This window comes from Triturus cristatus, chromosome 1_2 (assembly GCF_964204655.1).
Source record: "Triturus cristatus chromosome 1_2, aTriCri1.1, whole genome shotgun sequence".
In the NCBI taxonomy this organism is placed as follows: Eukaryota; Metazoa; Chordata; class Amphibia; order Caudata; family Salamandridae; genus Triturus; species Triturus cristatus.
In genome coordinates this window covers 914257943-914285670 of record NC_140580.1, presented here as the reverse complement: position 1 = coordinate 914285670, position 27728 = coordinate 914257943, and the positions used below count along the sequence as shown (strand labels likewise).

Here is a 27728-nt window from a genome sequence, read left to right as displayed (position 1 = left end):
TCGCATCTGACAGGGTACCCCTAATCACAGGAACACCACCAAGAGCAGGCCCGCGCCGAACCTGGGGGGTGCGGGGAAGAGAGAGGGAGGGTGCAGTGGAATTACAACGTGTGAGAAACAAGAGTGAGAACATACATAAACAAGCATTGGCATAGCCAATAGGTCTCGCTTTTGGGACCTTATAAGTATTTAGTTATGCAGCACAATATCCTTGGTGCAACAACATCAACTGTTGCATGGCTAAACACTTATAAGGTCCCAAAGGCGAGACCTATTGGCTATGCCAATGCTTGTTGAAGGATGCTTTGTGTCCACCAATCGTTACAGAATTCCCTTAAGTCAGAATTTGTTTTTACAAATAAAGATCAGATGACACAAAATGGACTCACATCCATGGGTTGGGTTTTGAAAAACATAACAATTGCATTAATTTTGTTTCAAAACTGAAACTCACTCATTTCAACTCTGACTCTGTGACCTCTGCCAGTAGCAGACCCATCTATCTACTGTCCTTTAATTGTGATGCAACAATAAAAGAAAATCAAGAAGGCTATAAAATTTGACCTCTAACGCTATGCTGTCCTTTTGCCTCACCTACAGTACCCTCGTGCTAAGATCTTATTGCTAGAATAACCTTTACAAAAGAAGGAGGAAATGAAAAGGAGAAAGAACATCCTCAGACACACACACAATTTGGTATCTTAGGCTAGTACACAGTGGTACATAGAAGCAGTGTTATTAGCTTGGGGATAATCCACCCAATGATTCCCAAAGAACTGTAGGGTGAATTTGAGGTAGATTTTCCTGGGACTCTGATTGGAGGCCAAAGGATACTAGGTTGTGATTACAGAGAGTGTAGACACAGCAGTAGGTGAAATGGAGACAGTCTTGTGTTTCCTGATATGTAACTGACTGTGCAACGGCCATTTTGACATTCCCAGTCCATTGGCTGCTCAAAAAATCTGTGTTAGGATTTCTCCCATGCGTTTCTACGTTTTGGGAGGGGTTCCAAATGGCCGAGCCAATCACAAAGAGTGAACTGCCTTCTCAGCTATCTTCAGGAGGCACCTGAGTGAATGGCATTGGTCAATTTTTTTGAAAGAGCTGACCAGGCAGATGTGGTTAATATATGTCCCAGAAACAACAAACACTTCTTCCATCACGTGGCTTTCATTCTTATTAAGTCTGTGTGATTACTTTTTCCAAATTTAGATGCAGACGATGGAGAATCTCTTGTGGCCCCTCATTAATTCCAAATTGTAAAAAAGAATACCCTTAAGGGATGCATGCGCCAATTGTTACTATTGTATCACTTGTGAGACTGCGAGATTGAAGAATGGTGACCAAATATCCGAATTGTTCTTTCCATAGCTGTCAATTATGTTCGTGCACTGTGACGTGTACTGAAAAAGTAGTAGGGTAACACTAAATAATGGGCCTCCGCCCTCCTTGCAAAATAATATGAGGGCCTATCATATTCCAGCATCCTGCATCTACACATAGGTTATATACTAAAGGGGGTCCTCTGAAGGGTGACTAGACTGCACAGCTGAAATACAGGGACTGCAGGATCTTATACTGTGCTTCTGTTACAAGAGGAGAAGCAAAACTGCAAGTCCCAGAACCCAATGTGTTGTTGGCACTCATACCGTGACCTTTATAATATGGGGACAGTTGTCGGCCATGTTCTACTTCAGGGGCTCACTTTTGAGGCTTCGAATGGTCCTTCCAGATCCCATGATCTGATTTTCATTTGCTTGTGAGACCTCCAGCTTCCCTCCAATTTTAAGGTGCTGGCTGCATGTTGTCGCAGTTGGAGCACTTTCAGCGCCACCTTTGATTTAGTTTGTCTTTTTCATTCATGCATGCCTTCATTTATTCATTCACCCACTGATTCACGCATAATAAACGAGAAGGCCATGGTGCCTTAGAAAGCTAAAAGTGGGATCATGCTTTTACTTTTCTGTTGTTTAAGAGTATCACACATTCGGTGAAAAATATTGAGAAGACTTTACCTCGCAGGAGGAATATGCACTGAAAGTCTGACTCATACTGAACAAAAACCTAAAAATGAAACCTAAAAATATGTGAACTAAGGACTTTCACAGGGGTGACTTTAGCTTCCTTAATATATGTGACGTGGCGAATTTTTCAACATGTTGTTGATGTTATGTAAATAGGAGCAATCCTCAAATGTGCGTAGAATGTCGATAACAAATGTAAATGCGAAAGCTGATCTGACGTTAAACAAGCGTCTGCCCTTTGTTTTTGTGAGAATCTGCGTGCGTTTGTCGGAGAGTGAGTGGTGGTTATGGGAGCCTTTGTGAGCAAGACTCAAATCAGAGGAGGGGGCGCGCGCAGGCGGTCGGGGGGTGGAGGAGAGGCGAGGGCATGGCTGCATGTTGGAAAGAAGCCACGAAACCGACGTATCTGTGTGTCGGAGGCTGTGCCCATTCATGTTTTATCACTAATTGGAACAATAATCAAGAGAACAGCTAGAAAGATGGCAAAAGTGAAAGCAGAGGTGCGCGCGCGCGACGGCAAGCATGCAAGTGGTGCGGCAAAAGTGAAAGTAATCGCGCTAAAAGCTGGCGGCTGCGCGCGTGCACGCAAGCTCTAGGCCAGCAAAAGCGCGTGGTAGCACTTCGAAAACCCCACTTACTAAATGTCTCGCCAGAGCAGCGCATGCGCTGGCTCAGGCGAGACCTAAAAAGCATTGGCACATCCATTGTGTCTCAGCTGTGCGAGAGCTATAGGCTTTGCCAATGTGTTTTAACCGTGTTGTACATCAGTGTCCGGCTGCTGTTCGGCAGGCCTAAAAGTTAGTGACATAGAATAGAGTGGCCTGGAGTGAAGTGTCATAGAGTGGAGTGACTTCGAGTTGTGTAGAGTGGAGTGGTATTGAGTGGAGTAGAGTGTCGTAGGATGTTGTGGAGTGGTGCAGCGTGGCGTTTTGTGGAGTGGAGTTGTGTTGTGGAGTGGCATAGAATGGAGTGGAGTGCATTAGCCTAACGTAGAGTGCCATAGCCTGAAGTGGAGTGTTGTAGCATGGCATGTCGTAGTGTGGAGTATCGTAGCACGGAGTGTCGTAGAGTGGAATGTCGTAGAGTGGAGTAGAGTGCTGTGGAGTTTCATAGAGTGTCTTAGAGTGAAGTAGAGTATCGTGGAGTGGTGTATAGTGGTGTGGAGTGAGTGGCATAGAGTGGAGTAAAGTTACATAGAGTCGAGTTCGTAGAGTGTCGTGGAGTGGCATGGAGTAGAGTGTCATTGAGGGGAGTAGAGTGTTGTAGAGTGAAGTGGTGTAGAGTGGAGTGTTGTGGAGTGGATAAAGTGCCATGGAGTGGTGTAGAGTGTAGTGTTGTGGTGTGTCATTGAGTGGAGCAGAGTGTCATAGAGTGAAGTAGCATAGAGTGGAGTAGAGTGCTGTGGTGTGGAGCGAAGTGTCGTAGAATGGAGTGATGTAGAATGGAGTGGCGTAGAGTTAAGTAAAGTGACATAGAGTTGAGTAGCATAGAGTGGCATGGCATGGCGTGGAATGGAGTGGTGAAGGGTGGAGTGTGTACAGTGTCATAGAGTGCTGTGGCATATAGAGTGGAGTGTCGTAGAGTGGAATAAAGTGTCGTAGAGTAGAGTAGTATAGAGTGGAGTGGTACAGAGTGTAGCAGAGTGGAGTGGCGTAGAGTGTTGTATAGTGGAGCGGCATGGAGTAGAGTGGAGTGGAGTAGAATGGCATATAGTGGAGTAGCATAGAATGGAGTAGTGTCGTAGAGTGGAGTGGCATAGAGTGGAGTAATGTTGTGTGGAGTGTCGTAGAGTGGCGTGTCATAGAGTAGAGTGGAGTATAGTGTCATATAGTGGAGTGGCGTGAAGTTGCAGAGTGAAGTGAAGTGGCGTAGAGAGGAGGGTCATTGAGTGACGTATAGTTTGGTGGCATAGAGTAGAGTTACATAAGCTGGAGTGGCGTAGAGTGGGCAGAGTGTCATAGAGTCGAGGGACATAGAGTGAAGTGACGTAGAGGGGCATGGCATAGAGTGGAGTATATTGTTGGAGAGTGGAGTGTAGTGATGTACAGTGGAGTTGCATAGAGTGAACTAAAGTGGAGTGTCGTAGAGAGGAGCTTCATAGTGTGGGCATAGTAGAGTGGAGTAGAGTGAAGTAGAGTGGAGTGGCATAGATTGAAGTGGAGTACACTATCGTAGAGTGGCATAAAGTGGAGCGACGTGGAGTAGAGTGAAGTGGAGTGGCATAGATTGAAGTGGCGTACAGTGGAGTACAGTATCGTAGAGTGGCATAAAGTGGAATGACGTGGAGTATAGTGTTGTAGAGTGTTGTATACATGGTGTTGTAGCATACTGCCATTACAGACAACCCATTTTCAATTGAAATGACCATTACATTTGCACAGACCTACAGTTTTACAGATCAAACTATATAGTGCACAGACGATAATGTGTGGAAATCAGCATCACCTAGTGTATTGATTTGTTTTGATCATATTAAAATATTTGTTTTCAGCACACTTCAGAATTAGAAAAAATGCGCTTCATTTGTGCTTTCCTAATTCCGAAATATTCTGAAATATTTGTACAGTTTATTTACTGCTATTTAAATTTTGTCATGTGCTAGCGGGGAAAAAAACATTCTACAGCCTTTTCCACCCCCATGACACAGTATGTATGTCACAAAAATTGTCTCACTTTGTAGTCAGAGATAGAAAAGAAAACATCAACCTCCTTTGGAAGACAAAACCTAAAATTTGACCTCTGTCTTGAATGCACAGCAAATGTGGCAAGATAAAACTGAATTTAAAGGCCTGTTTATTGCTGATTCACTTCTGAACTCCAGTATGGGTGTTCTTCGGGTGCTTTAGCACCATGCGCTCCCCTGCTTCCGGCGCCTATGGCAAAGGCGCTGAAATGGAAGAATAGATTTAAGTTATGCTATTGGTAACGAGAACTCACCAAAATAAACAAGCTTGTCAACAGAACATTGTTCCTTATAGGCATGCAGGATTGATGAACTGGTAGTGGCAGAGATAAGTAAAATTAGCTAAGCAAAAAGATGAAAGGCAAGAAACCTCTTCCGAGAAATACAGCATGTTTACTGCTAGCTTTCAAGGGAGAAAACCGAAAACACGTTCTCTCGTGGAGTGCCTCACGGAAAAGAAAAAAGAGTTCTCAGAAAGCAAGCACTCGTGGAGGAATGCAAGGAGTCAGTCGAGAGGTGGTAAATAGACTACGCTCCATTGGAGAAACAAAGACATGGACAGCCTAAAACAAGTAAAACCAGCAAATAGAAAGCAAGCAAATGTAAGTTACAAAACACGAAGCCAGTGGTAAGAAATGGACGACGCTTTCAGCATGTCGCCAATATGTCCTTGCAACCAGACAGATGCACTCTCTGGTAGGCTTCGAGCTAAAAAAAGGGGAAGGAATAAGAACGGGGCAGCAAGAGGGAGGAGTGGGAACAGAGCTAAAAACAGAGAGACTGGAATGGGAACAGAGAAAGCGAGTCTAGAGTGAGAAGAGAGATAAAAACAGAGATAGAGGAACATATACAGCCAGAGACTAGAGTGAGAATAGAGACTGGAATAGGAACAGGGGAGCCAGAGACAGGAGGGTGAACAGAGTTGAAACAGGGATACTGGAATAGACCGAGCCAGACACTAGAGGAAGGACAGAGAGGAGACAGAATAGAGGCTGGAGAATGGCCATAGACAGTCAGAGACTAGAAGAGTAACAGAGAGGAGACAGAAGAGAGGCTGGAATAGGAACACATGGAACAAGAGTCTAAAGTGGAAACAGAGATTCAAATAGAAAGCAAGAGACTATAGTCAGAACAGAGATGAAAAAGAAAGCAATAGTTTAGAGTGGGAACAGAGACGAAAGAAGAGAGACTGAAATCACAACAGAGGGAGTAAGACTAAAGTGACAATAGAGATTAAAAACAGAAAAAGAGTCCAAAAGACTAGAGCCAGAAAAGAGACAGAAACAGAGACATATAGGAATAGAGGAATCAAGAAACTAAATTAGGAGCAGAGAATAAAATGGAAGGGGCGGGGTAAGAAATTAAAGCTAGAACATAGATGAAAACACGGCCTGGACAAGGAACGGAGTTCGAGTGAGTAAGATGAAAAAGTAAAAGAGAGAAGGGAATGAACACACAGAGAGCTGGTGACTAAAGCCAGACCAGAGAGAGGGAAATGGGGAAAAGGAGTACATAGAATGTGAATAGTGAAAGATAGACACTAGAGTTACAACAGAAATAAAAATAGACATGAAGATGCATGGAGAGAACAATGCTAGAGTGAGAGTTGGGAGAAGAAACAGAGACAACCAAAGGCCGTGAAATAGGGAGAGAAAAAGAGCAAAAGAGAGTGAGAGGTAGTGATGAAATAGAGGGATGGAAAGCGAACAAGACTCTCAATCAGGAACTGAAGGAGATGAAAAATGACAAGACTGAAATGAGGGGGTAATATGAATAGTGAGATGGAATCAGAGAGAGAGAGAGATAGTGCGGAAGTCCTCCTACTGGGTATGATTCTTTTGGGCTTTTTTTTTGGGGGGGGGGGACTTCGGCGTCTCTGAGACCACAGTGACTGCACAGTGGTCAACATAGAGGTCGATCTTCCTTTCAGTTTAGCCCTAGCAACAAAATTGACCTTCAACCATTTGACGTGCCAGGTGGCTGGCACTGAGCAGTGCCAACATTATCAGAAATGAAACATTGTGAAGCAGCCATACTGCAGTAAGTAGCCTTGCTCCTAGTACATCAGTTATGGTGGCCAAATCAAGCTTCTCTGTTACAACCTTGCTGTTGTATGGTAGCCATCTCGTTTAAACTGTAAGATGTAGTTATTGACTAGCTTAGGTGTTTTTGTTCTAGTGACAGGTTTCGGCATCAGGTCCTCTGTAAGAGCTACATTTCTTCACATAAAGTGCAATTTGGTATTCAGAGTTTTGATAACTCTTTTCAAAGAAGAGTTATGAGGAAAAAAAGTAATCACCTTATTTTCCAGGAAACCATATTAAGGGGAAATCAAATTTCTGTGTGGGAGTAGAGAACATTAATTGCAGAATGAAAATGACTCCAGTGAGCCATTTGACCTCAAGTAGAAGGGCAGATCTTTGTAATGGAATGATCCATTTGGGAGGAAAAAAATTATGCCTCCATACTTCTATGTAAGAGGCTGAGCGAAGAAGAGGTGTGGGCCTTGAAGGCGGGTGCCTTACCTTCTTCACTGTTTAATTTTGGTTGCAGCAGCACTTTTGACGCGGAGCTCCAGATCCCCTATGACAGCTTTCTGACTGTTGGCACTGCAGACACACTGTTCGAGAGGGAAAACCACGGTCCTTCCTTTACTTCTGTTGTTTGTTGAAATAGAAGGATGACTGCTGACGCACTGCAAGGATCATTGGACTGGTTGTCCTTCTTCTATTTCCATTAACATTTGTAGTACCCAAGGGTTGAGTGTGCAGCAAGCCCAGACCTGGGATCCCAGTATGAATCTGCAGTAAGCCACCACTTGGGAGTTTGGACTGGACCATCAAGGGGTTCACCTGTGTGTGAGTATACGTGCTCTATAGGCCCCTCCCTTCCCAGAGTCTCAAGTTCGTTCTTGAGTGTCAGAGATGGTTTGCTTTGTTCCAGTCCAGGGAGGACCTGGCTTGGCAGTTCGGGCTGGACTGTTCCCATGAGGCACAGGGTCAAGACTGATTTGCATATGGCTGGGTTCAAACTGGAATGGCATGGTGAAGAAAAAAACAATGGATTTAGGCCCAGATCTCTGTACTGGGGTGAATGTATGACATTGTTCTGCATTCTGTCCATCAACTGTTTTTTTGCATTTGTCACCCCGAGTGGGACGGGTATGCTCAGACGTGAGTCCCGTGCTCTCCATGCCACTGGAATCAAGCTATCCTGGCTGAAGAGGGGTGAAACCCCGAAACCGGTCCTAGGATTCTTGGCTCCAGTCCAGGGAGGACCTGGCTTGGCAGTTCGGGCTGGACTGTTCCCATGAGGCACAGAGTCAAGACTGATTTGCATATGGCTGGGTTCAAACTGGAATGGCATGGTGGGCAAAAAAACGATGGATTTAGGCCCAGATCTCTGTACTGGGGTGAATGTATGACATTGTTCTGCATTCTGTCCATCAACTGTTGTTTTTGCAGAGATGGTTTGCACGGCATACCTGTGTTTTTGTTATGAAATGGCAAGCGAGCTACTTCCTATTCCAGCTTGTTTAAGGCTGGAACATGAACAGTGACTGGCTAAAGGCCACCTCTTCCCGCTGTTGCCTCTGTACAAAGGTGATGCTGCAAACTGACGTGACTTCTGTCTCGATAGCCCCAGTTCAAAGTTGCTTTATACAATTTGGTCCAATGCCTAATATTTTAGATTATCTGATTATGAGTCTTATTTTAGATTTTGAAAAGAAAAACGGGACGAGCAGACACTAAACCAGCAATAAAATAAAACAATCATGGCGACAAATGTGTCAATCAATTATCATAGTGACGAAGCAGGTGCATGGGGTGCAGACGTTTCTAACATGTCTACGCATGTTCAAAACTTCACTCTTTCAATGAAAGAAACAGAAAAACCTTAATAGGATAAATACTAGGTACTAGAAATAGTAGAGTCTGAAAGGATCAAACTAATGGAAACAGAAAAGTCTGAACAGGAACTGCTATATTTGTTAATGACAATGGATACCACTCGCTGTCTCCAATATGGCAACCTGTTGCTGATTATCCTGAAGCGTGCCTTGAATTGTTGCTTATGTTATCTTAATCTATTATTCACGAAACCCTTTTGTTTCTCTGTAGGATTCGAGCTCACTGGGATCTGAACATTTCCTTCCACGATTCTACTGGCAGGTATTGCATATTGTTACTCTGAATTATAATTGTGCATTAAATAATGTTATTCTTAACAGTAATAGCCTTTCTTATGTATAGGTATTCTCAAATCAATGAAGCTCATTTTTTGACCACAGAAATATCTAAAAGCTTAGCTGACCCCATCAGGTTTCGAACCAGTGCCCTGCAATTGACACAGATCACACCAGTGGTCACTCGGAGCGCTGGCATCGCCGGCCTAAAAAGGACGTAATGCTATCAGGGCCAGACTGGTGCAGCAAAAGCAGTCCGGCTTTTCTCTTTATCTCCTTCTCTCATACTACAAGCAAGGTGCATGAAAGGGACTAAAAGGGCAGTGGAAAGAGAGACGAATAGAGATTGGTAGGGGCACTAAGTGAAAGAAAACAATTTTTTGTAAATTAACCAACATTTTTTATGTCTTTCGAAACAGAGAAGGAGAATGTGTGTGCGCTTCTTTGTCTGTGTGCAAAGATTTCTGGTGAAATTTGACAGACACCTCACCATACACGACTAAAAACTCCTGTACCCAAATATTAATCAGAAAATACATTTATTAGGGGGGTGTAACCCCCATTAAGCAACTCCCCCGATTCTCCATTTTTTCCCTCTTATCTATTTCTCTCCACCGTCCTCTCTTGCTTTCTTTCTCTCTTGAAGACCCCTGTGCCTACTGTAGTTAACCGCAGTGAGCTGGGGAGCGTGACAGGGGCACGTGAATTGGCCCCATGCTCACGCTGGGGAAATGGCTGGTATAGTGAAAGGCCAGTCCAGCCCTGAAAGCTGTCAGCATGTGAACTGCAGTTGAAGTAGCTCCCTCCATGGGTTCACCTGGCTGCATTAAGCACCATGGCTGCTTCCTTGCAGCCGCGACCCATGCAGGTAAGAGCGGTGGGGCCGGGTTAGGGGGTATTCGACAGATGACCACAAGGGGAAATTAAATAAATAATCAATTTTCCCTCATCGTCGTCTGTTAAAATGATTTTCTTTATGACGGCTATGCTGGGTGGGAGTTGCCATGTCTAAGTTTTCCGTACCCCTTCTATTTAGGCTCTTATTTTCATGGTGGAAACATTTCTCACTATGGCACCGCATCATACGCAGGCATGTCATATGTTTTTTCGAAGCCTGAGTTAGCAACTCCATGTGCGGCTCTCTTCAGCCGAGCCCTTGTTTGTAAGTTTGACAAAACATGTCCTGGATTGAAAGACATGACAGGTGTAGCATCTGGCGCCATCTAGTGGTATGAGCTCCCCTGTCATTACTAATCTGGTCAGGCTTCCTTTTGAATCTCAAATCAATATAGGGCTTATGCCAAACACAGACCAGAACGATGCTCCCTCCAACTTATAACCCATCGCAGTCCAGTAGATTCAGACATACCAGAACATAAATGAGGGGCATGCCTCGAAGTCGTTTATTTGTAGCATTCTTGCAAATTCAGACGAGTTCTCGTCCAGCACGTTTCACAATTAGCAATCACTTCTTCAGATTCAACAAATCTTTTTAGTATAAAATTAACATAAAACTAAAGAAAGAACACATTTATATGCATAAAATGACACTGTGGGAAGACGCATTCAAGATGCTCTTGCTGGCAGCGGTTCTGTCTGCCCTGAATCCAGAAGACTGGATGATAGTGTTGGACCTGCAGGACCAACGCTATTTCCATATTCCTGTCCTACAGGCCCACAAGTGCTACCCAGTTGCATAGCTGGGGGGGGGGGGGGGCGCGGCCTTTATCATTTATTTGGGGACACTCACTGACACTACAGTAGTGTCAGTGTCCCCAAATATATTATAAAGGCCGACGCAATGGGCCGCCAGTGCCGCGCGCCCCCGTGTGAAGTGCAAACGAACCTGCTTGTAAATGCTGCCTGCAGTGCACGCACCACCACCTAGCGTAGTGCTGGTGGTGCGGTGTGCGACGTACTGCGTTTGTGGTTGTGGGTCCTGTCCCAGGGGCGTCAATCTTGTAGCGTGCGAAAGCACTACCAATGACGGCCCTGGGCATAATGTTTGGCCAGCCCTCGCGCTGAAAAGTAACGCAGCAGTGACGCTCCACGATTTGCTGCAGGCTGCAGCAGAACCAACCAATACTGTAGAGACCCTACCACTACTGTGGAGTACTGGAGCCTGAGGAAGGTTGTCAGGAGGGGAGGAAAGGATCTTTGGTGAGTGGCAGGGCAGTGGGCACATGTCCTATAAAAAGAAGTGGGAGACTAACCAAGTTAGGCAGTCAGCAAATGACATCATGACACGTGCCATCCATAGCTTCCAAGGTTTCAGATTGCTATGTGTGCCATGTTCATAATTTCAGTGTGGTTATGAGTGACATTTGACACTTTTTTGCGAGCAAAAATCAAGCAATGAAGACGAGGAAACATAAATATCAGAAATTAGACCCATTTGAGCAACGAGAAACTCTTAGAAGATCTAAAACTGCTGCAAACGCCTGCTGCAGCTGACTATAATTAAAATGACAGCTTTGGACATCTAGAAAGCAGGTCACATGACTCCGCTAAGAATTAACACCAAAAAGAGCAAGGACCTGCTGTTAGGCTGTAGAACCACTGGAGCAAAACTGTGCAATAAGAGCCACTGACAATACAAGACAACAGTTTAGTAGAGAACACCGATCTTTACTGGATCCCACCAATGTAGAAGGGGTATTGCTGGGTGCACATGAGTTGTAGTGGCATGAGCCTTACCAGAGCCTGCCCTGATGTCCTGGCATAAATATCTCTAGTGTCACACAGCGAGTGACAAGTTAAACACCAAGTGTAAATACACCAGAAGACCATTCAGGCAAAGATTGACATTTTTTTTTCTGCCCATGGCACAGAAGCAGCTTGGTCTTCAGTCGGGTATTCAGTCCACCCTGCATTGCTGTTTAAGCCTGAAGCACAGCAAGTTTCGAAAGACCCCTAAATCCAACACCCTACATTCAGATCCAGATACACGCAGGTAAGTCCAAAAGTAGTCTGCCTCGAGTGACAGTCACGACGCACTCTGATGAGAGTACCTGTCTGTGAACATGTGGCATTGCGGCTGTTTGGAGAGAGCTCAAATAATAAACCAGGAGATAAGAATCACTAAACTCCATGCTGCTCTCTCTGTCCCACATGGGACCGGGGCCCAAACTATTACAGGGTGTGAGAGGCCCTAACACAAATCTCAATTGCCTCAGGCCAATACCATAAATTCAATAGAGTCAGCTGATTCACGGACTCCGGCCGTCGCTGTGAGCATGTGCGTGATAGCATGATTGCTGGGCAAGCCTCGGGATAGCCTGTGAGACACACATAGCGGTCACAGTCAGGCAGGCTGACAAATGTGTTTAAAAGTATTTTAAAAAATCACACCGGTATAATTAAGCGAGCGGCCCCGGGGTGCTGTGCGCAGCCCTCTGCAAGTGCAAGTTCAGATAGTTAACACTTACTTGCACTAGTTAATAGACCAATGTAAAACTAGCATTCCAATGATACATGTGAGAAATATTTGTGCCCGAAATTTGACAGTGAGGTGAGATTCAAAACTCACACAATCACAGGACTGCGGATGCCATGGGCGGCACTGAGGACTAGCCCGGGCGCCACGAGGTCTAGCTACGCCTCTGCCGCTACCTGTGGTTCAGGGTGGGCCAGAAACATTCTCAGTGTGCCATGCTCCCTTTCGGCCTCACAAGTGCCCCTCGGATGTTCAAAAAGGTGATGGCGATGGGAGGCCACTGGTACCAGTGTTGCTGTACCTTGACGACTGACTGTTGGAGGCGGGCTTCCCACAGCCTATAGTGTACCACCTCCAGACGATGGCAAGCCTCCTTTATTTGCTGGGGTTCATGATCGACATGCTGATGTCACACCAGGCTTCCGTGCAGAGACTTCCTTTCATCTGAGCCATCCTAGATACGGTGCACTTTCGGGCCATCCCTCCGGATCAAAGGACCCAGGTCATTTGGGCTATGATTTCTATGTTTCAGCCTTGGTCCTGGGTCTCAGTGAGGGTGGCTCTAAAGATTCTTGATGAATTGGCCTCTTGCATCCTATTCATCACCTGTGCCGGATCGCACATGCAGGCTTTGCAATCGGATTTCAAGTCTCAGTGGGCCAGCACCAAGGGAACATTTCAGATTCCATCCAGGTTTCGGAAGAGGTGGCACAGGTTCTACAGTGGTGGTTGCTCAACAGCAATTGGGCCAGGGGTAGACCCCTATCCCAAACCTCGCAACCTCGCCCAGAGCTGACAGTGCTGACGGACGCCTCACTGCTGGGATAGGGAGGTCATCTGGGAGAGATGGATGTCAGAGGACTCTGATCTCTGGTGGAAACCTGGCTTGACATCAACCTCCTGGAGTTGAGCACCAATCACTTGGCATTGAAATCCTTCCTGCCGGCCATCAAGGGGCTGCTGGTTCGGGTCCTTACAGACAACATTACCCCCATGTAGTATTGCAACAAGCATAGCTCAGTCTGGTCCTGAGCTGTTTGCCAGAAGGCCTTGTGATCTTTATACGCCAGGGTGGTCAAATTCACCTGGCGTTGTCTAGCTGACCACAGATGGCAGTTGTGGTGCAGGGCGTTTTTCAACAGTGGAGAGAATCCTGACTCGATCTCTTGGCCACAGCCGAGAAAGTGCAATGTCAGCACTTTTGCATGCTGGAGTTCATAGGAAGGCTCTCCATTCCAGACACTTTACGCTAGAGAGCACAGTACTATTGTATACCTTGCATTACCTCTCCTGCCTTGATTCTGAAAAAGCTCAGGAACGACCGGACTCAAGTCATCCTAGTGGCTCCGGATTGTGAAAGGAGAGTGTTGTATATATTTATTTATTTCTTTGATGAGTTTTATATAGCGCTGGCTAGACCCGGAGGTATCAGAGCGCTTTGCATGAGGTTCTACAAAATTTCATCAGTTACAAGTTACATCAGTTGCTAGAAAAACATTCCAAGAGCATAGAAGTCGAGATAAGTGAAGTGTAGAGGGGAAGGGGGGAAGGGTAAAGGGGTAGGAGGGAGATACGACGGAGAGAACTCCTGGGCATGAGTATCTGTCCTCCGATCATGCAGCTACTTCAGGAGGCTCTTCTGTTGCAGCAGCAGGGCAGGGTCTAGCACCTGGGTCTGCACAGTCTACACCTGTATGCGTGGAGATTGAGCAGCAGTAGTTGGCCACATTCGATCTCCCTCCCGACGTCATGAATGACATCCTTGCGAATAGCCGGTCTTCTACAAAGTCTGTGTACACTGGATGCTGGAACCTTAATTTGGTCTTTGCTTTCCCTATGTGTGCCATTTTGAGCCATTGCATAGCTGTCCTCTACGTCTTCTGACCCTGAAGACGGTGTTTCTCATTGTGATGAACGCATCTCAATCTACAGATTGAGCTCTCTGCCATCCAAAAGTAAAATTAGTGCTTGTTCAAGTCCGGTTTCAATGTTTGTTATGCTTTATCAAACATTTAGTTTTGTGTATTAAGGCCATTCCTTTACTGAGCTGGATGAAAAACCTGCTTGCAGGAGTTAGCCATGTCCAGAGACTCGCACTGTCGGTTGCTAGATGTCTATCTGTCTGACTTGACACTGCGGCCTCTTTTGATCGCCTGTGAAAGCAGCTCTAATTACAGCCTGAACATCTCAAGCCCACCTTCGTGCCTTTGAAAAATGCTTGTTTAATCGTGCATGAACAGTGCTGTAGGTGTATACCATGCTGTGTCATGGCACCATCAAGCTGAGTGTGCTGCCACAGGCTCATATCTCCGTCAGTGCCAAGAAAGTGACTGGCACGGAGTGAGCTGTGATTGGCGTGCCAGTGCAGCAGTGGTACACCTCTGCAAGGTGTTGTCAGAAGAGGCACTGTACGTGGCACCGCCAGAATGGGGGAGCGCCCACCCACACGCATACACACACTTACCTACCGATGCCAAGAAAGTGACTGGCACAGAACAAGCCATGATTCTCTTGCCCACATAATACCAGCTCCCTCATGGGGATGTCTGAGCAGAGCTCCGTTGTCAGTGTTTTCACCACAGTGCCGCCAGACTGATGGCACACACACTCATGTTCCCATCGCTGACAGGAATGTGACTGGCATACAGAGGTGCCATCTTTCACATTTGCAATTAGAGATGCTCTGCTTAAACCAAACTCATTTGGCCTTTCAGGAAGTCAGGCTGCAGGAAGTGACACACATGTGGTACTGGGAGGAAGCCAATTGACGGGCAGAAGTAGGGGTGTGGGTAAAGGTTAAGCTCACTAAACTCAGGTTCCCCAGACCTTTAGATCAAGGTATTCACAGATATGTCATGTGAGTGGGGCCTTGGGTGCTTGGCTTTACTCTGCTTGGAGGAGTCCGGTGGTCATGTAGCTGCCTGTGCCTCTTGGCAGGTGGAACTCTCCATTGCACAATGGGCACTGCCCCCCTCTGGCCGCATGAAATATTAGTCGTGTGACTTAGTAAAAGGGTGTTATTCACACAGTTTGAGTGTTGAGGGTCGGCGTATTGCTGAAGTCGTCTACCTTTAAATAAGGGGTTCATCTTTACCAAGGGTGTCACTTAGGGGTACCAGGGCAGCATCTGTTAATCCTGGCTTACCCTTTGGTGTCCTGCTGCCCCTGGTCTTGGGGTTATGAAGACACTATTGGGAACAGCAAGTAAACAGAGCTTCAGAAGCTAGTTTACATTCTGTGATTCCTACTTCTTACCTGGTATTATCCTGGTATTGCCTTGGGTACCCCTCGTCTTGGGGTGGTGAAGGTAGCGCCAGAGACAGAAAGTAAACAGGGTTTTAAGAACTGGTCTGTGTTCTGTCGGTTTAAATGCTTGCCCTTCCAGAGCACCCAAGCAGCAATGATGAAGGATGGAACAATGGAACATTGATGTCATCAGAGGATAAAGGGTGCCTGATATCAACTGAAGGACCTTGTATGAGGGGGCACAGCACCCTAACACTGACCTATAGCCTTATTGAGGTCAATAATAATAAACACCGCAAACATTAACACCAGATATTGTCTGTAATCCCTGACACAGCCGTACTCGTATATATATTTTTTTTACTTTATTTTCCTTTTAACATACAGTTAACAAATTATAGGATCATGGCAGACATTAATCCACACTGTTTACATATCATATAGCATTGAGTACAGTTCAGTCATTATCCACTTTAACATTTTGACCATTTCACATCCTGAAGCCATACTGTACACACCACCTGAGCGTTTAGGGCTAAAAAGCTGAAAATGTGTTCACCTGTGGGGAAGGGGGTTCATTGTGCATGTCGAATTAAATCCCCAAGTCAAGAGTGTGATCAGAGTTGTCTTGTGTTCCTAGTAGATATTTTTGGAGTGGTTGCTAAATGTCTCTCGGTCGTGAGGCCGGTGGTTGTAATTGGGAATATGTCACTATTGGTGCTGTAGTATATCAAGCTAGCAATCCAGCACTTCAATGTCGAGCCTTACTCATATTTAGCAGAAACAGATGTCACTTATAGCCTACTCAACAGCACTCGCTTCATTCACCTCGGAAGGATGATAGACTGAGTTAGTTCTGTTCTCTAAACGTGCGGTTCCACCGTTTGTTTGTTGATTGATGAACAGAGCAGCAAACAGGGGCTCTGTAAATATTGGTGAGCCTGGCTTGTAGCTCGAAGCGAAGAGGTGGTGAGCGGGAGGGTGAGAGGGGTTCAGCAGGCACCAGCCAGCTCCCACCTGCAGTGAGACAGCAAGTCTGGAGCAGTGGTGGATTGCAAAATGATGGGGCCCTCCTACAGAGTGTGATTAGGGCCCCCCTGTTTCCCTTATCTCACTGATATTATTTGCATTGGGCTCAATGGGGTCCCATTGAAAGGTCGGGGTCCCCTGTCCCACAAGGGCCTGCAGGGGCCTGCATTACGTCCCTTGAGAGAGCTATACAAAGAGTAGCCTCTCTGTGCACCTAAGCAGGGGTGCTCATCCTGGGTTAACGCAGGGGCGGCTTGTGGTGCAGAAGCACATCCGGTGCACGTGGGGTTTCACTGTGTCCAGGGCCCACCTTTTACCCCATAATTACAAATTCATATTGATGTCAAAGAATCCCCACCAGGCCACGTAGTCTTTGCTTTTTCTCACCAGGTGAAAGTGTAGACTCGGAGTCACCAGTTCAGCTTTTGCTCTTGCACTATGATTTTGTTACATACAGTAACACGAAAGATAGTTCAGTGATTCCATTGCTTGCTTCTAAATCATGTGGGGGTCGGCAGGTCACAGTGCAAGCAAGTTGCACGACCCTTAGAGGCAGCTTCTCTGCTAAGGCGGAGGAGCGTCGCCCCACTGCTCTACGAGGGGGTGAAAGAGGAAAAGTAAAATGATAATAACACCTTATTGTTATCATTTTATTTTTCCGTCCTTGCTCAGCTGGTTAGGGGCGGGCTGGCCTAAATCAGAGGAACAGGGGAGGAGTGGTGGCACTCTCCTAAGTGCGCATGATGTTTGGCTGGCCCTCTCGTGCTGGCCAAAAAGTCATGCGCACTTTGCAGCCTGTGTGGAGAACAGGCCCAGGCTCCCTGTCCCTGTCTGAGCGCCAAACAATAGCGCTCAGACCGATTACTGGCAGCGGCACAAAGGTAAGTTAGATTTTATTCTTCTTTTCATCCCCTCCCCCCTCGCCGTTATGTAGCAGCCGCTATTGCCCACCCATCAATTCGTCTGAGCTCAGCAACCTTAGTACTGTCAAATCGGGTAATAGATAACCTTTTAGTCACAGTGCTGTAATTCCCAACAACTTGCACTATGAAAGGGAGTTTTACATCAGATCTGTTCCCAAGACTCGAAAGCTGTGATAATAATTTTGGGTAATTTTAATATCTGTCTTAGAAGATCAAGAAGATCTAAACTTTGTAGAATTAATGAAGTCTTATTCTATCTCGTCAGCATATTTTCCTGGGTTTAAAAACTCAGGGACCAGGTCACTGCAGAAACATTAAGAGAAAAGGAGTTTCTTCTGTCTGAATGGGTGTTTTCAGTCAGACTTTCCGGCTACTCAGACTTTTAAATGTGAGAGTTTAAAGGGACTAACTGACTATATATTTATTCAGGCATTGTACTTTCCCTTAGTGTGGGATTTCCAACCACTCACTTTAAAAGCAAGTGATCCCCTCCCTCTAAGGTCCGGATTGAAGCTTGTCGTGTTGCCCATCGATTGAGTATTATCCATGGAAATTGAACTAACCAGGCGTCTTACAGTGAAAATGGGCACCCAGCATATTGAAAAATTAACTGACTGGTCAATTTGTTTAAAGGATGTGGTCGCAAACATGTATAGCAAACTATTGCTTTAGGTACTTTCAAAGTGGTGCGAAGTTCTGAATATGATTCCATTGGTACAGGGCGGCTTCAAGCCTGGGCCTTCTGCTATTGAACACTGTCTTAGCCTAAGGGCTATTACACAAAAATCCTTAGAAACTGCAGGCTCTTTTTATACGTGCTTTGTAGATTTTTGGGCTGCCTTTGACCTGGAATGAGAGATTTTGAGGGACAAATTGTAAAGTATGGAAATTTCAGGTACTCCATTGGGCGACACTAAAAGAGCTCCATAGTAGAAATTGGAGCAGAGTAGAGTTGGACGCCGACTGTATCCTCTCTAGGAAGTTCAGCATTGCTAATGGGCTATGGCAAGGTTGAGTGATGGTCCCAACTCCTTTCACCCTGCTGATCTTCCCAAAACACTTTTAGGTACTCGCTCCTTTGCTCCTTTTCTCCCCAAATGGGGGATTCCCACATATCATGTCTGCTATATGCGGACAGCCTTGATATTATGGACCGTACACCTGTCGGCTTACAAAGGAAACTGGTGTAGTTGGAAGAGTACTGTATGAAAAATAAGATAATTTGTAATTTAGATAAAACCAAAATGATGACCTTTGGTAAGAAGAAGCACTGCTTTGAATGGTCTATTAGAAAGTCCAATATTGAGGAAACCTCACGATATAGGTAGTTGGGGATATTTTTTACTAAATCCCTGAGTTGGTGTTCCCGTATAGGGAACCAAAAGGCAAAAGCATTATCAACCATTGGAGGTCAACAGATATTCAAATGAGACTTTGGTGGGCCTTCCTTCCAACCGGTTATAGCAGCACGAATCCCTCCCAAAATTCTATATAGAGTAGAGGTTTTGGGCTTAGATAAAACTTAGATTTAGATATGGTAGAAAGAAGGCTGCTTTTTTTTAAAAAAAAAAAGCTATTATCCTTCCCAAAATGTGCAATGATATCGGATGTAATGGAAGCTGAGCTCCAATCCTGGTCCATAACTATGGTTATACGAACATCAAGGTTTTGTAACAAATTGCTAATATCTGAGCAACCTAAAATAGCGATCCTGTGTTGCGATGAGAGGAGATTATCTCAAGTGCTCTTAAGTGGGCTCAGAAGACAAAAGAACATCTGAGACAATGGCAGATGTATTGAAGATCAAGAATTATAATGTGACATCTCCACTAACCCACTCCAAGAAAGCATTATCAACGATGGGCGACTTAGAATCAAGAGAAAGGGATCTTCGACATTTAAGAGCAAAGCCCTCAGTCGAAGATCTTTGTGAGACTTGGGTAGCTGATGCCACCTTCCTGTATCTTAATAGTCTTCAGAACTCTAGAATGTTCCATAAACTCTTTAAATTTAGAGTAGTATTACACCCACTGCATGACCCTTCTGGGATGAGTTATTTTAGGGATAAAGGGGGTTTATGCAGATGTAGACTTCCGAGACATTGTACGAAAGTCCACATAGTTTTAGAGTATCAATATTCTTAACTCTGTGACGGGAAATGTTAAAACACATTCTCTTATGATACAATATTAGATCTACATTGGTAGCACTTCGTTTTTTTGTTTAGAATTCAATTTTTAGATGGAGCATGTGCCTTAGTCAGATTTTTAATGTTTATTTACAAGTGTCCTAAATGTCACTCGTAGTCGAATTATCTGTTTAACCTATGAACTCTCTTAGCTGAGATTTATTTTAAGTGCTGTATAATTGATTTTTTTGTACGTAATTACGTGTTGAGTTTCAACTATTCATTGTTTAATAGACAAGATCTCAAATAAACAAATAACTTACTATGAATTACAGTGCTTAGAAACGGCAGAGTTATGGTATAAAACCCTATGTAAGAAACAGGCAGCCCAGCTGAGGCCTGGCCTGCCTGTCTATTCTATACTCCGCACTGCCTGCTGCCCTGCCTGGCCGCTACCACTCGCTTATAATGTATCACGAGCAAAGCAGGGTTATTTAATACGCAGTCGGATGGGCTGGGGCAGATGCGGTGGTGTCAGGTAATGAATGGTCAGAGGTGGAGTGAACCCCAGCCACGTGCTCTCCTGCATGTACTATAATGTTGTGTTCGACAAACAAACCCTTGTGTGCCCACTTATTCCAGCTAAAGGAGACTTTCATTTTCTCCATTCCGGATGTTTTAAAACCCCCCCCATAAGGGTTCTGTTTTTTTCGATTTTTACTCTGCGGGTTTACTAAACAGCGACCTCATTACAATGTGACAGTTATAGGGGCATTAGGGCGGGGCTTCAGTTTGAGAGTATTCGTAATTGTGATTAGAAATGAAAACCATGCTATCTTTGATGAAAATTTAAGTAAGAATTTGATGATCTTAATTTCATGTAAACATAAATAAATGACCAAACCAAGTACGTTAGTCTGCCCTCCCAGTTTATTTTCAGATGTTCGGGATCCAAAGGGATCGAAATCTATAGTGTTTGGGCCATTTCGTGGACATTTCACCTCAGCCCCCCTTCTTGCACTCTTGCCTCATCACACGCATCTCGTCAACCTCTGTATTCTGTATTCAGGGTCTTAGCATTCTCGCGCGCCTTGCCTCATGCCCCGTTTGTGTGTTTATATCCTTAAGAGCACGAAACTGGTTGGCACTTTCAGTCATAGTGGATAAGAGGTAGAAAAATCCAAAGAAAATTTTGAAAATATCTTGAACGTGTGGGCAAGCTTCAAAAATCCCCAACACAGTGGCAACGTTTTAACGTGTCGAAAATATGTGGGCACTCAAAAATGGATGCCGCAAATCTCAATTGTTTCTAGTCAAGGGTTGTCTGACAGGATAGACAGTTCATTCCCCCCACGACAATAACCTTAAGACCTGACTGGGGGGGCAGGGGAGAGAGCTCCTGGGGGAGTGAGCCCATAGGCTGGCAGGCTGAGCTACTGCAAATGCATCACCCTGGCAAAGTCTGGAGGCTTCCCAGAGGCCACCCCCGCCACAAAAAAAAATGTTAGTGTTTTCCATTGGAGGAGCCAATTTCCGCTTCCGACCGCCCCTGCGCTGGCGCTCGTGCTGGCAGGGAAACTCAACTATGACCACTGTGACAGATGAGCATCCGCCCTTTCCCAGCAGCATGTGGCAGAATGGCCCCACGGGCGTGAGCTTCAGTGTGCACTGGCACTGCCGAATGGGTGCACAAGCCCCGCCCCCACCTCCCAAAATACACGCACAATCACTTCTTTGATGCTACCGTTTCACTCATCTTGGACACAAGCAGAGTGACAGCTTTCTGGGTGGTAGGGCACCACCAGCAGCACGAACACATGCTTCTCTCACACACACACACACTCACTCACACGCCTACACTTTCCCTTCATGTTCAACAATGTGACTGCCACAGAGAGTGCCAATCTTCAGAGGTGCAGGCAGAGCGGCTATAACTGCTGTGCAAGTGTGTTTCTAGTTCGGTTTCTCTCTGGTGTTGGTGCGTCTGCTTTGCGCTGTATGTCGTTTTTTTACACACGTTAGCCTGTGTGTTTTCTTGGTGTATATGTTTGACTGAACTTTGTGCAGTTGTAACTTGTGCATGACTGGGATATTTAGTGAAGCTGATATTTGTTGATCTTCGACGAGCAAAGGTGTGATAGTATTCATGCAGTGTAGTAGTTGTGAATTTCTTTCTTCTGTTTGTAGGCATCTGTTGTGATGGGGACTAGGGAGCAATTTTTAATTTTTTTAGGAGAGATGAATAGTTTGCAGTGGAGTCGTGGAGAGTGTTGGAGACCACTGTAATATTGCGATTAATGAGAATTCAACTAGGTGAAGTGATACGTGGTGGTGGAGGGAGGAGATGAAGAGAATGAATGGTACTCCGAAGAGGAGGTAAATCGTTGGTCGGACAAGCGGAGGGTCTGGCAGGGCAGCAGGACAGAGGTGCCTGGTTCTACAGATGCCCTTAGTGCCACAGCAGGAACTCAGAAGCAGGTGACACTGTGTAAGTACCCTTCCTGATACCACTGGGTTTGTTGCTCCAGAACCTGGGACCGGAACAAGAAATGGAGCCCTGTGACGTGGAAACCTGCTGCAGTCTAAGGTTTCTAGATGGAGATTGTTGAAGCCACTAAGGATTCTAGGTCTGACGGGGGTGCTTAGTATATATCTGTTGCAGTATTTGTATTTGTAGAGCGTGAACCGAGCTAAGAGATGGCGGTGCGCTGGACAGGATCGAAGAGAAGCATATGGCCAACGAGTGATAGGAAGGAAGCTGGGTTGTGGACATTTAACTCATTGTGATGTAGTGATCTTGAAAGAGGTGACCCTTCAACTGACCTAAATTGGAGCAGCATTGGAATGGTCTTGAGGGATAAGGGGGTGTTGTTGCAGACACTGGTTGCTTAAGCTATGTTTTTCCTATACTTCCTAGTCTGATGGTGTCCTGGCTCCTGATGCGTGCAAAACCATCAGAGATGGTGTGCTTGTCTGCAAGATAAGCAGGGTGCTGGTCATGATGCACATGAAAATGATGCATCTGGTTTTGAAGATGTTGCCCTCCAACAAGGGAAGCCAATGGAGTTCTAGCTGTATGGAGGTGAAGTAAAATTTCTTCCGGTCCTGGATGAGACATGCTGCAGCGAGCCGGATGCTGTTATATTCGGGTAGTGTCGAGTCTGGGAAGCTATGGAGCAGGTTGTTACCACATCCAGATGGGAGAGTAGAAGGGCTTGAACAGTTATTCTGAAGAAACTTTCTGGAAAAAAACACGGTTTCACTTTCTTAAGAAGAGAGAGCTGGGACCAGGCTGATTTTTTGGCAGTGTGTTCTTTGAGGGGTGAGGTTGATGTCCAAGGGGAATCCAGTTGAATGCATTCAGGCTGATCTGAATGAAAACTGGACGCCACGCCACCATGCCGGCTGACACACCGCCCAAGTCACCCATGTAATAACGTAGAGGACGTTCTTGCCTTTGGAACTGGTTTGCTGCCAACCGTGTTAATTTGGCAAAGGAGGATAGACTAATATCCCATACTACATATGAAATATCAGATACAATCACACATCACCAAATTTTAGAAAGAGAAATTATACAGGCCAACAAATACAGTCAAGATTTCCAGACTGTGTTTTGTTTTGCCCTGAAGAAGTCCACGAGGATGAAACGCGTTGCCTACAGTCTTTTTTTCTTGTCTGAATAAAAGAGGTCACCAATAAAGGATTTGAAAGACCAACTCTGTTGAATTGCCATTGTTGATTTTGATATTTGATTCACAAATGTTCAAACTAGATTAGTCACTTTTGCTAAACTTTGACCTAAATTAAGTGTGCTGGACCATTGTGTTGCTTATGGGATTTTGAGATACTGTGTATCTCAGGAGATTTTGGGGCATTGAATCTCCGGTCCCTAGCACCTTGTGCATAGAAATTACTCCACTAAGGATAGGTGCAATCTGTCTTTGCCTCAATCCCCCGTTCTCTTTGTATTATGACCTGAAAGAAGGGCTTGGAGAAGGCTTGAAGAGGGGCATATTTCAGTTCAGGCAGTAGTGGTGTAATATGGTGAAATTCCTGTGCTTGTTATCGTTCTTACTGCTATACAAATAGTGGCTTTTAAAGGGACTGGTCAAGTTGTAGGGGACCAAGAGTAACCCCGTATTTGCCCCAACCTGTCAAAAACTCGCCTAGAATACATACCGTGATGTGGGACAGTGGCGTAGTTCAGCAACCTTCTCCCCCCACCCCCAAGTGCTTTGAACACCAGCCTGTAAATCAGGGGCATGGCTGAGGCTCGACCTTGTCTTCCTGTTGAACAGTTTAAATTCTGGGTCTAGGCTGGCAGTGAGCTCAGGGAGGAAGCTTTTTGGCAATGTTTTACAAGGAGTGTATTTCACTCCTATTCTTGAGTGCTACCCCTCGGCCTTTAGCGTTACCCCTTTAGGGCTGCTCTATAGACGTTTCGACCCTAGCGCTCATATTATTGGTAGCTATTGTAGTATACCTTAAGCGTCTTGGAAAGGAGCTGCTTGCCTGGGATTTGTGTGATGAACATAAACCCCCACTGCCTTGCCGCGTGGCAAGTCTTCTTTTGTACGTGTACCCATAGACACAAATAAAAAAAAACTATACTCTTGTAGAAACGTCTACTTGCTAACACAAATATACACATTTTAAGCAAAATGCATACAATTTACAAACGAAAAAACAATCAATTATACACACTTCTGAACCAAACGACACCTCTTCAATACATTTCTGTTCACAGAAACGCACACTAAAATGCATAGGAAACACAAAATCACCCTAAAAAGTTCCGTAAAATGCAGAAAGAGCATTTTTTTTGTTTCGCCTTGTCTCATCGCTTAACAGGAGCTGCCTTCTGACAGCGATGACAAGTCATTCAGGGCACTGCAGCTTCTTAGTTGAACTCCACTTGTATCCAAAGATGTCCTGGCTGGCCAAGCAGCAAGTCGACACACAGAGAGCACTGTGCCCTGCGATGACCCTCCAAGCTTGGACCCGTCTGAGCGAGACAGTAGTCACTCATGACTGATGTGGGCAACGTCCTGCATGGCAGACCACAGGAACAGTGACTGTCCCTCTTGCCCTGCAAGTTTCTTGGAGCTACCAAACCCCAAGCAGCTGTGCCCATGGGGGAATGGAGATTTGTTCTGCCTCCAGTGTAGACAAAACCATTCTTACTGAAGACTGTATTCATGAAACTACCCAACGGATGATCCCCTCTACTCCAGTGGGTTGCTTGCTGGGAGGGGGTTCCCATGCCGGAACAAAAGTAAAATCACTACTAGGTTTGTGGACTTGGCTCTGATCCTCGCGAAGCGAGAAATTACCATGCATTGGCATGCTTCCAGAGACCCTAGGCTGACCAAATGGATGCATGACCTCATTCTGTGGGCGGGGCATGAAAGTGCAGGATTATATCAAGAGGTGCGGAGGAGTCGCAGTTTGTTTGATAAGGCCTGGGCGTGGAACCACCTAGTGGATTGTCTGCAGGAACCAGAAGTGGAAACCCCCGACAGTTCCCTACTATCTGCAAATGAACTGGAGGAGGAACAGGTCTAGAAGCCTTTGATTGTTATGCATCGTGGGTTGTAAAGATCTTTGATTCTCGGCTTGTGATACCGTATGATTCACAGAATAATCAGGGCAGGGGTTGGGAGAGGGTTGGTGGGGAAGCTATGTTACTATGTGTGTGACGGGCTGATTTCCTTATTGCATTTCGTACATTCAGTTTTTATCTCTTGCTATGTCAACTGCAACTGTATAGAAATGAATGTACAGCTTATATCAATATACATGTTTGTGCCCTGAGCCGTGTTGTTTGCAATGATGAAAATTACAATAAAATTCGGTTTAAAAAAAAAATAAAAAGAACATTCTTACTGAAGGACATGCTAAGTTATAGGACTTTAAAGAGGCAGCAGAAAGTGAGATCACATTATTGGGAAATACACAATGGCTAGACCCTATGGGGAGGGTGAACGCCGGAGCAGAACATTGTCCAGGTTACTGCACCAAATATGAGCAGTAAAGGAAATCACCAGTATTAAGATACATGAGTGGAAGTAAGTCTTGCTTCAGGGAATATTACAGGCAACTATACCTACCTCAGGTAAACCCATTAGTCTGCTTGGTCTCATGTTACCCCAATAGATTGACTCTTGAATGTCTTGATAGGGAAATACTCCTCATGCAGTCTGGGTACCAGGGTCAGATGGATTCACGGTTGACCTCTATGAAGCAGACTCTGACATCAGTAGCGGCTGTTACGGGGCAGTAGTGATGAGGCGGGGTTAAAGTAATACATAAATAAAAGGGGGGGAGAAAATGTCACTTACCTGCCGGTTGCCGCCTCTCCTCCATCCTCTTCAGTCGACGCAGGAAGCACACAGGCTCTCAGACTCCCCTATTCCAATCAAGATGCTGCTGTCGTCAGTATGATAGAAGCATCTTGATTGGTCTGAGCGGCCTGGTTCGGCCCTCAGACAGGTAGTGGGAGCCAGTGCATGTTCTCCACCTGGCTGTGTAGTACAGCTAGGTGGAGAACATGCTAAGTGCACATGTCTGTTTGGCCGGCCCAAGACGGACGGCCAAACCGCCATGCGCTTACAAAGTGCCTCCTCCCCCTGCTCTGTGGGATGCCCCACCCTGCCCCAACAGAGCAAGCACTGAAAAATAAAATGCTAATAACATGGCAATATCATTTTTTTTCTTGTGGGGCGACGATCCTACGCCTTAGGAAGGAGCCGCCACTGTCTGAAATATTATCCATTTACGAAGAACCACTTGCACCCCCCCCCTTCACTCTGAGAAACAATGATTGCCTATTATGTTATTGAATCCTGGCAGACCAGGCATTTCATGCACATCATATAGATCTTTGTCATTACTTAATATTGATGCAAAAGTAATTGTCAACCTTCTTCTCCCATACATGCCCGGATTTGTACTTCCTGAACAAACAGGATTTAGTCCAGGCCGATCAAGGCTATACGACATAGGCACGTTCTTTTGCGCTCTAGGGGCCTTATGTAGGTGGCCTGGCATTTACCACTTCATAAATACCGAATCATACCGATTCGGTATTTATGAAGTGGTAAATGCTATGTAGGTATTCAATCGGTAAAAATTACCGATTCGTAGAAATTCGGTAATTACCGAATCGGTATTTACCGATTCGGTAATGAGGCATACCTTCCCATTGATGGGAAGGTATGCCTCATTACCGATTCGGTAAATACCGATTCGGTAATGGGGGGAGCACATGCAAGGGTGGCAGGGTGTCACATTGACACCCTGTTGCACCCCTGATTCGGCCATGTGTGCACATGTGGCGCACATACATGCCCTAAGGGCATGTATGTCTGCCACATTGCACACTTAAACGTGCACAAAAATGCTTTTTTACACATATTCGTCATTTACCACCAACCTTTAGTTGGTGGTAAATAACGAATCCCCACACCCACCACACACTCCCCCTACATCTCATTTCATGATTCGGTATTTACCGAATCGGTAAATTTACCGAATCGGTAATATTACCGATTCGGTAATTTTACCGATTCGGTAAATACCGAATCATGAAATTCTCCCCCTACATCTCAAAAGCCAAAATACCGGTCGGTAACGGTATAATTACCGAAAATCGGCCGTTACCGACCGGTATTTGGCTTCCTACATGAGGCCCTAGATCTTTTGCACGTAGGGGTTAGCGCCACTGTTGTGTTTCTGGGCACCAAAAAGGTGTTTGATTTGTTAGACTGGGGTTACATGTACGCAGTGTTGAATCGACTAGGGGTGCGGGGATTTATAACTGCCCTGAAGCTCTCTGCGATATTCAAGTCTGAGCCGTTCGGCTTGGAGGAAGGCACCAGGCAGGGCTGCCCACAGTCTCCGCCATCATATACACTAGCTGTGGAACCTCTGCTGTGCGCATTGCACAAATATCACCCCCAGAAGGGATTAAGATTGCCGGGGTACTGTATAACACTCACTTATTTATGCTGATATCTTATTGCATGTAAGGAACCCAGAGATGAATATATATCTCCCATGCTTCTTAAG

The 27728-nt window shown here is 45.4% G+C and overlaps 1 protein-coding gene across 6 annotated transcripts in view; it reads left to right on the top strand.

The window, feature by feature from the left end:
- The window catches only part of SAMD11 (sterile alpha motif domain containing 11), a 250260-nt gene that overhangs the window by 84735 nt on the left and 137797 nt on the right, over positions 1-27728 (top strand). For all 6 annotated transcript variants that reach the window (XM_085609682.1, XM_085609681.1, XM_085609683.1 and 3 more), the window contains exon 4: positions 8829-8879. In XM_085609682.1, the coding sequence (XP_085465808.1) occupies positions 8829-8879 (51 nt within the window). The remainder of the gene's footprint in view (positions 1-8828; positions 8880-27728) is intronic.